Source organism: Eriocheir sinensis, unplaced genomic scaffold, assembly GCF_024679095.1.
Source record: "Eriocheir sinensis breed Jianghai 21 unplaced genomic scaffold, ASM2467909v1 Scaffold753, whole genome shotgun sequence".
Lineage (NCBI taxonomy): Eukaryota > Metazoa > Arthropoda > Malacostraca > Decapoda > Varunidae > Eriocheir > Eriocheir sinensis.
The window spans coordinates 4082-18857 of NW_026112113.1; the positions used below are offsets into that span (position 1 = coordinate 4082).

The following is a 14776-nucleotide window of genomic DNA, read 5'->3' on the forward strand; positions in this document are numbered from 1 at the left end:
AGCTCATAAAAAACTGTGAGTGGGAGTAGTGAGTGAATGGAGATACAGCAGGTTGTCTTTATCACTACTATCTAGGTAACTGAAGCTGGATTCATACAGCAACACAAAGGGTTTTGCTCCTCTACATAGTAAAACAAAATCAGATTTGGTGAAAATGAGATAAATAATATTGACAAAAACTATATTATTGTGCAAAATGTCATATATAATTTACAAATAGCTCAAAAATCCATAATAATGTTGAAATGATATGCAAAATATAATGCAATTCCAAAGTATCATATAATAACAATACATGCAAGGCCTCCTATGGGAACACCCCCCCCAAAAAAAAAGAAAAAAAAAAGAAAGAAAAGAAATATCAGTAGGTAAGCACATGAAGGTCTCAAAACTTTAAAGGAGTAGAGAAAAAAAGGAGACCAGTTATATGCATATTACTATAAAAAACATGAAAAAATATAATAAAGAAGGCTCTTCCAAGGTTAGCAGTTAAAAATTGCTTCAGGTAAAAGCTATCAGGAAGAGAAAGCACATAATACATACAGTAATAGAAAAATCATATACTTGTAAATAAAATTTACATTCTTCAGGTGGAGACAAACGGTTCTACAGCAGTAATAAAGTAGCAAAGGCAAATGGGTGAAAATATCAATGCTTATGCTAGAGACCCATGGCAGAGCTGACAAAATTCCTAGTGAAGGTTGGATCATAAACAAAAGGTCTAAGACTTACCTATGATTGTACTTTCTGAGTTTTTGTAACCCATATTTCCCTTCTTGAGAGCACTTGGAAACAGGCAGACTCTCTAGGTTGGCCATCAAAAGGTTTATAGAGGTCTTGAGCTCTTCCAGATAAAGGGATTCCATCTCTTTCACCACAAACAGGCATTAACTTGCGATTCTGAAAAAAAGACAAAATGTTGCTTTTTTTGTGTGTATGTATGTCCATGCATATTTCTTTGTCTCTTTGTGTCTGTCTATTAGGACAGGGTAACCCACGAAATTATTGAACATGCATATTGTCATTCTTTTCAATATTGCAGAGGATGTGAATTATATTAGCATGACATAGTATCTAAAATGGATCACATTTTTGTATGGAATGATACATATATAAACTAGCGTAAGAAGTACACTGAAAACAGAGTATTATTACTTTACTCCACTGAAATGTGACTAAACTGGGCATACCGAATAACTTCAATGCATATTTAACCTTGTCAAAAATATGTAAACATTCAACATAATAACAAAATTAAGTTATGAGGCTCATTGTAAGAAAATGCCAATGATCCATCGTATTCTAGTCTCAAAAACGAGGAAACATTGAATGCTGTACTGCAATTGAATGAGCTTTGCTATGATTTCATGATTTTTCAAATACAACTTTTGAGAATTTATACTCCTCTCAGAGCTTTTCAGGAAACAAAAACTCTGTGAGCATAGCTTAAGGTAAGTGGGAAAATGGAATGAATGAAAACATTTGAGTAAGGACTGTCTTCAACACCATATAATGGTCTCATTCTTCCTGTTCCACCTCCTTTAATCAGTTTAATAAAAATCATAATGGCATACTTTCAAGGAAGAGAAGGAAGGAAACATGGGTGTATTGAGGTCAGTGGATTCCCAAAAAGTTTAGCAAAACTAATTGGGAATATACTCACTTTAATACACCCAAATTTCCTTCTCCTTCCCCAATTATTATCATAATATCATTATTACAGTAAAAGTTCTTTAAGATGTACAGCAGTTGAGCAGCACCTGTTTAGTGATATTTTCAAACTATTGAATAACATCCCAATTCATCACATTCATATTGTGCATACATATTGATTTCATATCAAACATAAATATGGGTTGTTTGTTTACTAATCATAAACCAAAACTACTTTTTTAATAGAAACATTAGATTATAAGAAACCTGCAAGAGGCAGAAAGGCTCACACAGGGCAGCTCCTATAAACCTAACCAAACCTATCCTCCCTGTCCGTAAATATATTTAACCCTCTCTTGAACGTATCTATCATACTGGCACTCACCATAGAACTGCCAAGCCATATACACTCATCCACCACTCAATTAGTAAACAAGTTCTTGTGATGTCTTTGCTGAATCTGAATTTATCTAACAAATACATCACTATGTGTCCTATCCTGCTCTTTTACAATAATATGTTTTACTTGCTATGCTGATTCAGTAGTTTATAATCCATTATGTATATACAAGATTACATCTAATTAGTGGGTGGACAAAATTAGTTTTTATCCACTGAATGTCATTTAAAAAATCCTACCCCAAAAGGATATCACCAAAAGAAATGCAATTAATGTTATTGTTGTTATAACTATTCATTTATTTTTGTTTTATTATTTTTATAATTTACTTCACTCATTTTACTATATCCTCTTTTCCAACTCTTGCTGCAACATGGGAACAGAGTTATCCACCATTTTGTATATTCCTGTTCTATGATATTTTGGAAGGGTGGGAATGGGAGAGATGTGAGTATAGTTGTGGCTTCGTAGACTCTGTGAGAGGAAACTGTCTCTCTTTCTAAGTTTATATCGAGTCTCTATTTTTTTTTTTTTTTTTTTTGTGACATGATGGCTGTGAGTCTTTCCTTGGGAGTAACTATTTGAAAGGATGATCTTCTGTGTGTTCCTTCTTGGGGCAGGCACATAGATTTACCTAAATTTTGTCCATTACCTTATCATAAAACTTACCATGAGGAACTGTGATAAACTTAACTACGCTGAATGTTGAGTTGATCTATTTTGGTGCTCCTCTCACCTACACATGTATTTACCTAGTTTTGATATACAGAGTTACACTTGTAAGGTTGTCTCCAAATCTCAGTTTATCAAGTTTAGCTTTAAACTAATGAATACTTTTGGCTTGAACCATCTCCTTTCCGAGTTCATTCCAGGTGTCAACATATCTATGGGGATAACTTTGTGTCTTCATAACTCTCAATTTCTTTCAAAGACCTCTTGTAATATTAGGATCCCATATAAACAGATTACCCCTGTTGATCATTTTCAGTTCCTTCATTACCCTGTATGCTACAGCCAAATCTCTTTCTATTCTCTCCTCCAAAGTAGGCAAACCCAATCATTCCAACCACTCCTTGTATGTTAGGTCTTGAGATTTCAAGCTTGGAACAATTTTGGCACTGATCTGTGAATTCTTTCTATTTTCATTTTTTTTATTTATATGTGTAGACACCACACTGCTGCTGCATATTACAAACTTAGCTGAATTACCAACACAGTCAGCTTCCTTATCCATGTAGGGTAATGCCATTCTGTTGTTAGTTATAAGCTTATATGTTTCTCTTGCAACCTTGGTGAAGTGCACCTCTGGGTACATACTGTTTTGGAATGTAACACCTAAATCTTTTTCCTCTTGTGCCTTCTTAATTTGATCGCTCCTTATTCTATTTTACAGTTGGGTCTCCTGTTTCCTTTGCCAATTCAAAAACCTTGCATTTCTTAATGTTAAATTTCATTTCCCACTACTGGCTCCAACTATAAAATTTATCAATGTCTTTTTGCAGCCTTATACAGGCATATTCCTTTGCCAAATAGATTCCTTAGTGGTGCAGTAGTTAGTGTGCCTAGCTACAAATCCATGGGCCGGTTCACATCCCAGCCTGGGTGGTCGGCATGTAGCTCTCCTAGCAGTTCATCCTCCCTCAGGCTGGTCAATAAATGGGTAGCTGGGTAACCCTGAGTAAGGTAAACTGTGGTAACCTGTATGTCATACTGGCTCTGTGTCCCAGGGCTAAGTGTTTTTATCCACCATAGACCCTGCACAGCTATAGCATATGCCCCCAACTTAATTTACTTTTCCTCCATTGCTCTTATTAACTTTGCATCTCAAGTAAATTACATTGCTGATGCAGAAACAGCCCTCAAATCACCTGGGCCATTGTAAGTCTTTGGCTCATTGGTAAAGCATTTGCCTTCCACCTCTCCACTATGGGTTCAAACCTTACCCCCTCTGGAGAAGGTAGCTGTTGTTACAATTGCAAAGTTATATCAACTCATTATTTTTCTCCCAAGTAGACCAATTTACTTCCCATTTATTTTCCTCACAAGTAGACTAATTTTTCCAATGTTTTGAAAAGCAATATGTCCTTTCGCTGTAGAAGTGAATACTATAATGAATGGTTGTATTAAATATGAAGAGATACTTAGATAGGTAGATGGGCAGGTGGTTAGATGGCTAGAAAGAAATGCAGTATACATGTAGACACGAAGACATATACATAACTTGTGGTCACCTTTGAAATCCTGTTGATAAGAAGAAGGTAAAACAGATGCCATATATTCTATTGCACAAGACAAGTGAAGGGAAATTACAGAAGAGAGGAACATGCCAGTAAAATATCAGTTCTTGGTATTACAATGCAAAGTAACTCAACTAAGAGTAATATATCTCATACAGACGAGGCAAGAATATCTATATCGTGCCAGTGACTGACACTTATCAACAGCTAGATCTACCAGAAGCAAGAAAACTAGCTAAATCTCTCTAAATATAAGACCAGGTGAACCAGAAAATGGGTTTCACATGCATTTCAAAGTACATACAGTAAAAGTCTGATCTTTCGAATAACACGTCAAAAATTGCAATAGCCTAAATTTTTGGAAACTGGTAAAAAAAAAAAATAAATAAATAAATAAAAAAATAAATAAAATAAAAAGTCTGAATCCGAGTTAATGAATTGCCATATATGTTGGCAGATAAGGCAACATTAGAATCATCAAAATAAAACCCCCAAAATAGGTTGTCTTGTAGGTCATGCAGAAAAACGGTGACCTTTGAGTTTCTACAAAAAAAATATCAACAGCTCGGTTCCATAACCACAACTATTTTACTGGTCTTCAAATCCATCGCCTCAATGTTAGACAGCAAAAACACTAACCTCAACATCCTGCACAATCATAACGTTGACTTGGTGAAGGTTGCTGGGGTTGTTAGTCTTGAAAATAGATGCTGCAGCGTTTAAGCAATCGCATAATTTTTATTTTACACTAAGATCCATTACCAATGTGGTATCAAACCTAAAAAAAAAAAAAAAAAAAAAAAAAGTATTTCATACATCATGAGTCTCTTTGTTTACGTTGATGAACAGGTTCCTGTCTGAATCTGGTGAGTCGTCTTTGGCTTCATCTTCACTGTCCCCCAACAAATCATCCTTTGTACAAACTATTGCATTAAAGATGCAGTACTTTTTAAAGATATTAGTAGTCTCTATTTCACTTTATCCCAAGCTGTGATCACAAAATCACAATATTTATAGTGCTGCAGCACACAGACCCATCTTTTGTAAAGGATATTTTACCATTCATCATCCAATTATTCACTGTATTGGTATATTACCATAGTGGTGGTTTTGCTGCTCACTAACTTGATAGTCAATGATAGTTTCATAGTTTGGGGGTCATCTTTTACCACATGTATAAGCTAAAGTCATGAAATTTATCCTAAATTCTGAGGTCTGTATGGTCTGAAAGTCGCCTTATCTGCCGAAATATACAGTACTGATTAAAAAATACTAGTCTGAATAGAAGGTATGGGCTATACACACAGCACCAGAAGCAGCTACCCGGAGAACTGTCAAAGAAGTACTTTTCTTGGAGAAAGTTCTTTTTTCTATTTTGGGATTCCATAATATGTACAAGTTATTGTTTGGTGCCAAATGTCCAAACATGGCACCTGCTGGTTGGGAAAAAACATATTTTACCTATTGCTCATAGGTTTTAAGGTTTTGACCAATGAGTACCTAATGTAGTGGGTCTGTTTCTACCTTGTTGACAGCCCCATACTGGCTGAGGCAATACGAGATGTCTTGTCTCCTGAATGTTTCGTTCTTGGCTGTATTTTGCCCTCTAGCATCTCTTGTATGTAATGTTAGATATTATTTATGAAGGTGTGTTTATTTCAACTTCTGCAACCGGCTGGTCTTAAAACAAGTGCTTTACACAAACGCTGCTGCGGTAGGCAACATTGAAACTAAAAATTTGGTAAACAAAGGATAAAACGGCCTTGTTGCAAATTGATAGTCAATATGGTCTATTCTGGAGTGAAAAAAAAAATGTATATAAATGATTAATAGTTCAAATTCTGGATAGCAGGAATTAACATTTTGTAAAATATATAATACTACATATGATGATTTTTAGTGTTGTACTTTGGTGGCAGTGGCAGTGCCACTCAGCCTCATGAACAACACAATAGCAAAAGCTCCATGATACTGCTCTTTTAACAATTTTAACTTTCTATAGTGATCCAAGAAAACCCAGCATACCATCCAAAACCACAGAAAAGAGTGCTAAGAAAAATACCTAATTCTGTCACAGAAAAATACCTAATTCTGTCACTATGGAATAGACTGAAAGTTATCAAACAAGATTGTGTGATTCTGGGATTACACACAATATAGAGTATTGCCTAATGAACAAATACAGCAACTAAGAAATGTGATTAAAGACAGCCCTCAACCGTCACAAACCGACCACAGACCATAATGGTGAAATTTGCCTAGCTGGTATAAAGATAACCAAACCCACCCTGCAAAGCCTGAAGCCCCAAGTTTCATGCCCAATATATTCAAATGTTTTGTTCACAGTAGCTCACCTAACCTTCATGTTTCAGGCTCAGGGGTGGTACCATGAATGTTTGACATAATCAAACAGGAGAGGAGATGGGAGGTCTACAGGGGTTTTGACATCACACGTGGAGGCAGGCCATCTCAACATGATACAATGGCGCAGCAGCCCGAACGTAAGATAAACAGACTTGCATCCCAGATTTCTTTGGTAAAGTTTTAATAAGGATATTTTGTGGTACCGAAGTGGTGAGATCCGCAGAAGCAATAACTGCATTGGTGTACGGCCGCTGCATAACATTATGTATTCAAGATAAGTGTACAAACAACCCATATCAGTGCTTGAGATTACTTCTTATATATGTACACATTTACTTGGACTTGAAGTGCCAGCTGAGAGTGCTGAAAGTTTTGCTAATCAAAACAGGTGTAGACTGCTGCTATTCAGATTAGTGGACTTACATTCTTATAAAGTTATGTTGTTGCAAAGCTTAGATATAACATGCAATCATAGTCTTATGATTATCAAATGTTAAATAGAATAAACATTCAATCAAGAAAGATATGGACATGTATGCAAGACGAATATGAAATGTGACGGAATTCATAAATTCCAGTATTTAAAAAGTGCATGTCAATACTGCCAATAAAGTAGAATAAAACTTATCAGAAGCTAACTGTATTCATGTGAAAATAAATTAAATATATTTGCAATCAATAACCTCATATGTTAAAAACATAAAATCTCCATTAAAGTTGCTTTATTTGAATATTTACACAATGATGGAACAAAAAACAGCCCCAAAAATCTTTTGATCAAAATATTGAGAGATGTGTGTACATAGACCTGTAATATATGGCTTCAGTCTCTCTTGTTAATCTCAGAAGCATAAAGATACATTTAAACCTGATGTTTTCTAATAGCAGGAATGTACAATACAAATAGTTACTTTAATATTGTGTATCCATAAATTGCTATGCAAATTATACTTAAAAGCTTTTTAAGACAACTATCTCTCTCTGAAACAACTATTATTAGCAAAGATTAAATGGATAGAGATGGAAATACACACAATTCACATATCAGTTCAGTACTATATACCCAAAATCACTGGCAAGACACTAATCAATATTAATGTTTCATTCAATTCTAGTGTCTATATCTACAGTGGGAGTGCATACTTATGGCTGTCTGAGGTCGCAAGAAATATTTCAGTAACAACTTACTTCTGGATCTCTCTTTAGACCTTCAACCTCCTTTTATCAAAGTCATGGAAATAAGGAAAAAGTTAATGAACAGTGAGACGAAAAAAAATCTTATTTCAAGTACATCATCTCTTGTTTCTAAAAGGGCCAATGAGTTCTCAGAGTAGACTCTCTTAGCATTTCCACCAGAGTTCATTCTCTTGCCACTCTGATTTCATTACATGGCCTGTAATTTGTGGACATTGGGATGTACACATGGGGTGGGCTCAGGTAGTGTTTCAACAATCCCTGTCTCACCAAAATGTTTGTTCACTTCACACCCTCCTTAATCTCTCCTTCCACCCTTTACTTACCATTCTCCTATTCTATTTGCCTCCTCCATTATATATTTCCCATACTTTACTTTGAACACAAATGTTTTTTCTGTGGATGAAAACATGCCCACACACTTGAGTGCTATGGGAGTGGAAGATGACAATACTCGAGTGCTATGGGAGTGGAAGATGGCAATGTGATAACATTATTGAAGGAGTGAATAAGGGAGAAAACATGAACTAAAGACCAGTGTCACTGACTAATGTGGCCACTAAAACAAATTAGGAGTGAGGTGTAGGGATTGTGGAGAGAATCTAAATGGGAGAAATTATTTTTTTAATACTTTTTACTTTATTATACATAAAACTGATAATACATACCCAGATGTATTGCAATGTATACTACTAAAATCTGAAGTACATATTTTATGTATTGAATTCATATTTTGATTTGCGCAATACTTATTTGGTTTGCTCTGACAGGAAATGAGTTGAGAAAAAAAAATGGTGAAAAGGTGGATGGTCTATTGTGAAAGTATATGCCTAAATGACATAAGTTAACTCAGTTTCATGGGACAAGTCATACCAGAAATCCTCTTAATGGAGATTGTGACAAATGTGGTATAAGAAAAAGCCTTGAAGATAAGGGAGAGGAATAGGGACTTGTTTGAGGATGTGTTTACTCCCCCCTCCTGCCCCCGCCCTCCTAAAAAAAGCTGAGCCTTGCCCCACATGTATATATCCATGACGGAGTATTCTTTCTGAATGATCTCATCAGTGACCATTAGTATTATACGGAACTTTAACTTCTACCAATATTTGATATTTTCCATTATTATTAAAATGAAAAGCAGCTTACCCTTTCTAGCTCTGCCACTTTCTGCATGCGGCCATCTAGTTCTCTTCGGATAGCAGCAGCTTGTTCATCTTGACTGTCAAGCTGTTGAGAAATACATTTAAATTGTTATTGCTATAAAGCAAACAAAGAAATAAAATATTGATACCCTAAATATGGAGTTCTCTCAAGTCTCTCCAACCATGAACGGTACATAATCATCTTTTTAATTGCACAACCTGGTGGTGAATACTGAAATCTCCTTGAATAAAGATTACCACAGAGGGAGTGCAAACCAAAATAATCACCACTTTGGAATTGGTTTAATACTTACCTGAAGTGCATTAAACAGAAGTTGGTGTTCAAACTTTTTGATGCCCAAGATTTGCTGAAACATATCGAAGAGCTGCTCCTTAGGCATGATGAGCTCACTGTTAAGGCTTTGCTGCATCCTGCCGGGTCTCTTGCTATCTTCTTCACCTGCTGAGACAAAAATTGCTTCATCAAGCCCATGTCTGGTCAGATGATAATCACTGTAAGAGACTGTGAACAATATACAACCATAGCATAAAAAGCCTGAGGATAAGTTAATAGAGCACACTGTAAATACATTGTGTACTCTGTTGTTCAGACCATGATATTAACACTGAGAATTCAGCTAAAGTGAATCCACTAAGTTCAGACTATGTTATCATGACAACATACTAAATTTCATAGTTTAAGGTTATGGTCTTAAGTTTCCTGATTTATGCATACCTAAATCAATTTACATTTTTCTTTTCATTCAGGCTTCCAAAAAAGGAAAACAAATTGCCAAATAAGAATTTTTTTTTCCAGCAGTAAATTCACGCCCACTGTCCCTGTAAGCTTCCTGAGTCAGTCGCAACAGTAATGTTTACCCATACATCTTAATCAGAAAGTAAGTTTGACCCCCCCTCCTCATGGTGTTGGCAGATTTTTAATTTTTGTTGTTGTGCAGATATGGGGTTATAATAACATCTGGTGATGGTAGAACATAATAGTCTTACTTACTAGCCATGTATTTTGTTGTTCTGACCCTTCCATGATTGTGGCAAATTGTATTGAAAATTGAAATGTCTTGACCCTAGAGTTTTTCACTTTGCATTTTTTGGTTGACAAGCATTTGTAGCTTTGCACCAGTCTGGGGCTATTTTTCATAGCTTTATTTTTCCCATGTGCAAATGCTTTTATCTGTCACATTTGCATGTTGTGACATTTTTTTCAAGATAATAGTGGTTACGTAAATCATATTTTTGGTTACAATTTTATTTGTATTGCACATTTTCATTTTGAATGCAATGAATTATAATGATATTAATGATCTATCACTTATGCATAATTTATTGCTTGTTATTAAATTGTTTGTAAGTATCTGTGCGCACACTCACACAAGATGAGCGAATAATATTGTTTGTGCACTGATGAATAATTTTTGATTCTTTGTCGCTTACACTTAAATAAATGTCTAATAATGTTTTCTTCCACTTAATAATATTTGCATTTATTTATATTTATATTTATTTGCATAATAATGTTTGCACTTTTACTTATTATTTATGAGGATCCATTTCACTGGGTGTCATTGCTCACAATATTTTTTTTTCTCATACTGTCTCTCACACTTTACACTAATAATGTTGTAGGGTGAGGTAGTCAATAAAACAATCCAACAAGCAACTGGCAGTGTTTCAAGATGTGGGGAAAATGTGTGGGAGGCACACAGTTAAACCAATTGCCCCATAGATAGTCAAGGATATAGTTGAATACCCATAAAACACGATTGCTAATGTTGGCCTGGGCAAGCACTGGGTAGTATCGCCTGAACTCGTCTGCATGTGTGTTAAACTGGCAGTCCACCTGCCACCACTTGTTGCCATGGTATATTGGGAGGCATAACTTTACCGATAGTTACACCAACAATGCTTGTGGGGGTAAAAATTAGTGGTGTAACTGTTACACTGATAACACTGTATGGGTTAAAGACAAAAATTATACAATAAAACAACAACAATAACATACGCATGGAAGTCTTTTTGTATCCTTACCTTTTATAATCATATCAAACTTGGCCATCCAAGAAGTGAGAACCGTTTCTTTACTGAGCCCATCAATCTCTGGAAGAGACCTGTTGAGGATGTGAGACAATGAGATGCTGATGAGACCTCCATATTTTACTTGTAAGTGTTAGGCACCCCAACTACACCCCTTAGAGTATAATTTTTATATATTCAACAGACTTGTACAAACTAAATTTAATCTCTTTCAGATAAGCAACACTTCCTTAATACAGTAAAGGTCTATTGATGCAAATGTTACTGGTTAGAATATCCCTGATAAAATTTGGGAGGGGCCAAGTTTAGGGTTGTAAAATTCCCAGGATTTTTGAACTGGGAAACTTTCCATGGGAATTTTTGGGAACAGAATTGAGAAAAAAATATAAGATTGCCTATGGCCCCTTTGCTGCCTTACTAATGAGACTCTCTATACAACAAACTGAGGTCATATGTTTGATGATACCCTAAACTTAACATAACACAACAAAACCCCAAACAGATACAATAGGTCTTGACTCTGAAAATTCATATATGCTTCCTTACTAATAAGACTTTCTATACAAAAAAGTGAGGTCATTCTTTGTTGATTTATATCATTATGTGTTTGAAGATACCCTAAACTTAACCTAACATAACCCCAAACAGTTACCATAGGTCTTGACTTTGAAAATTCAGATATGCTTCCTTACTAGACTCTCTAAACAACAAAGAGAGGTCAGTCTTTGTTGATTTATACCATAAGGTGCTGACTATCATGTGTTTGAGAATACTATAAACTTAACCTAACCTAACAAAACCACAAACAGCTACCGCACTAAAGGTCTTAACTCGGAAAATTCTTATAAGCTTCCTTACTAATGAGACTTTCTATACAACAAAGTGAGGTCCTTAAGTGTCTGGGAATCATGTGTTTGAAGATACCCGGCGGTGGCCGAACTGGTAGCGTACTGGGCCCACATTCACCGCGTGATGGATGACGCGGGTTCGAATCCCCACGCTACCACTCGGATTTTTCAGTCACCGCCGAGTGGCTTAAAACTACCCACATGCTGTCCTGAAGACCACCCATCAACCCGGACTCTAGAGGAAGCCGTCCAAGCGAATCAAGAACGAGTTCTGGGGGGCAGCATGAGCCAATGCAAGATGGCACCACTATAAACACTCGCCTGCACCAGAACGGGCTGGGCCGACCATCAGGCCCCACCTAAAAGAAGCCTTGGGCCGACCATCAGGAAGATGCCTACCGGCGCAACAGGCAACGACGTAAAATAAATAAATAAAAAAAAAAAAAAAAAAAAAAAAAAAAAAACCTCAAGCATTACTATAGGTTAGAATATCCCTCGTAGAATTTGGGAAGGGCCAAGCTAGCAAAACTGACAAATTGGTATTTACATCCAGTAATGGATAGCCACATGAACTCCTTTGCTAATCCTAGCTAAGCAACACCTAAGCTACACATAATAATATTTCAGCATGGAAACTTGTTGAATTTTATAGATCTTATTCTGCCAGACATCAGCTCAAACTTAGCTTGTAACTTTTGCCAAGGTGGGAGGGTTCCAGTGTCAGTTCCTCTTTTTTAGGGGGGAAACCTAAGCAGGATTATGTTTAGTGGTACTTGTCACCATAACTGGGGGTTAATGGTAGCTGCAATGAGAGGGCAACCCCAAAATGAGTCCACCAGTCCTACTCTCCTTGCTCACCTGACTCTCTTTTCTACGTTGTGTTTGAACACTTCCCGCAGGTCATGCTGGGAGCAGGCACCGGACACCACCATTGAGGCAAGGCGTTCATTCTTGAGGAAGATTTCGTAGTAGCTCTGGACAGCATTAATGAAGGCCTCGTCTGCTGCAATCTGCAGCTCTCCTTTTAGGAAACTCTGTAGGAAAGGCAACAGAGGGATTAGTCATTCTACCAAACCATGTTTTTTGTATTAATTCCTTTATTTTTTCCTTTTGTTCTCTTCCTTTACATATGCTTAATTTCTTTACTTATTGTTTTCTTAGGATTTCTATTCATCTCCCATGCTCTGAACAATAATCTTTAGAGGCTTTTCCCTTCTTTTATCATTTTTTCCCCAATCTATAAATTCTTGATATCATTCCCCAGTTACTATTTTAACATAATGCGTCTATTTACAGCTTTGTCTCGTCTTTTAAATTACGAACCCTACTGTCTAAAATTCTTGATGCTCGATTCCCAAAATTTTTTAATTAAGAATTTGCAACATGTTTTATTTGTAGGGTGTTCTCGTACTGATATTTTCAGGCACACAGATTTATAAGGCACGTGGCTCCCTAGCAAGGACACCATGGCATACCATCATATGACTTGAACAATGACTAACATAATCTAACAGGGGGGGGGACTTTGCATTCCGATCCCAATAATTAGTATTTCCGCAAAATGACAAATACACGTAATAAAACAAAAATAAAGTTTCGTCCGAAGAATTTGCAAAAATTAGGAAAAATAAGGATAGTTTCGAGTATTTGAGGAAAAATATGGATAAAGTTGCGAGTATTAGGAAAAATAAGGATAAAGTTTCGTGTATTTGAGGAAGAATAAGGATAAAGTTTTGAGTATGAAGAAAATAAGGATAACGTTTCAAGTATTTTAGGAAAAATAAGGATAACGTTTCAAGTATGAGGAAAATAAGGATAAAGTTTCGAGTATTTAAGGAAAAATAAGGATAAAGTCACGAGTATTTGAGGAAAGATAAGGATAAAGTTGTGAGTATTTGAGGAAAAATAAGGATAAAGTTGCAAGTATTTGACGAAATATAAGGATAAAGTTGCAAGTATTTGAGCAAAGATAAGGATAAAGTTGTGAGTATTTGAGGAAAAATAAGGATAAAGTTGCGAGTATTTGACGTAATATAAGGATAAAGTTGCGAGTATTTGAGGAAAGATAAGGATAAAGTTGCGAGTATTTGAGGAAAGAGAAGGATAAAGTTGCGAGTATTTGAGGAAATATAAGGATAAAGTTGCGAGTATTTGAGGAAATATAAGGATAAAGTTGCGAGTATTTGAGGAAATATAAGGATAAAGTTGCGAGTATTTGAGGAAATATAAGGATAAAGTTGAGAGTATTTGAGGAAAGATAAGGATAAAGTTGAGAGTATTTGAGGAAAGATAAGGATAAAGTTGAGAGTATTTGAGGAAAAATAAGGATAAAGTTGAGAGTATTTGAGGAAAGATAAGGATAAAGTTGAGAGTATTTGAGGAAAGATAAGGATAAAGTTGAGAGTATTTGAGGAAAAATAAGGATAAAGTTGAGAGTATTTGAGGAAAGATAAGGATAAAGTTGCGAGTATTTGAGGAAATATAAGGATAAAGTTGTGACTATTTAAAACCAAAGGCAGACTGATTCTGCAAATGCTGGGGTTAAGAAGCTGCCTAGACAGCTGACCACCATGTTGATAACGGATCACTGCAAAATGCATCATAAATATTTATGGCACACGATACAAATCTAACCAAGCCTAGCACATCACCTCTTCTATATTGGAAGGGGATTGCTCCTCCCCTCTCGGTCACCCGCTTAATATATAGAGAGAATGAAGTGCCTCAGATCCTCCAGCTCGTCTCCACACACGATGCACTCCATACTCTCGTTGTAAAATCTTTTTCCGTCTCTCAGCTTCATGTTGTTGGTTCTACAGTTGAATAGGATGGTTGATGCTTCCCTGTTGTCATATACTTTTTAACTACCTACCTAACTAACAGTAA

The 14776-nt window shown here is 36.0% G+C and overlaps 1 protein-coding gene across 5 annotated transcripts in view; it reads right to left on the reverse strand.

The window, feature by feature from the left end:
- Positions 1 to 7220: 7220 nt before the first annotated feature.
- Positions 7221 to 14776, reverse strand: part of LOC126994244 (calcium-dependent secretion activator-like) — a 45399-nt gene continuing 37843 nt past the window's right edge. The window contains exons 5-9 of one of the 5 annotated variants that reach the window (XM_050853526.1): positions 12749 to 12924; positions 11037 to 11116; positions 9305 to 9450; positions 8995 to 9075; positions 7221 to 7872 (exon numbers count right to left, since the gene is read on the reverse strand). In XM_050853526.1, coding sequence (XP_050709483.1) covers positions 7828 to 7872; positions 8995 to 9075; positions 9305 to 9450; positions 11037 to 11116; positions 12749 to 12924 — 528 coding nt within the window. In that variant the 3' untranslated portion in view covers positions 7221 to 7827. Of the gene's footprint in view, positions 7873 to 8994; positions 9076 to 9304; positions 9454 to 11036; positions 11117 to 12748; positions 12925 to 14776 lie in introns of all 5 variants that reach the window. The other 4 variants (XM_050853525.1, XM_050853524.1, XM_050853528.1 and 1 more) reach the window with 4 other exon arrangements.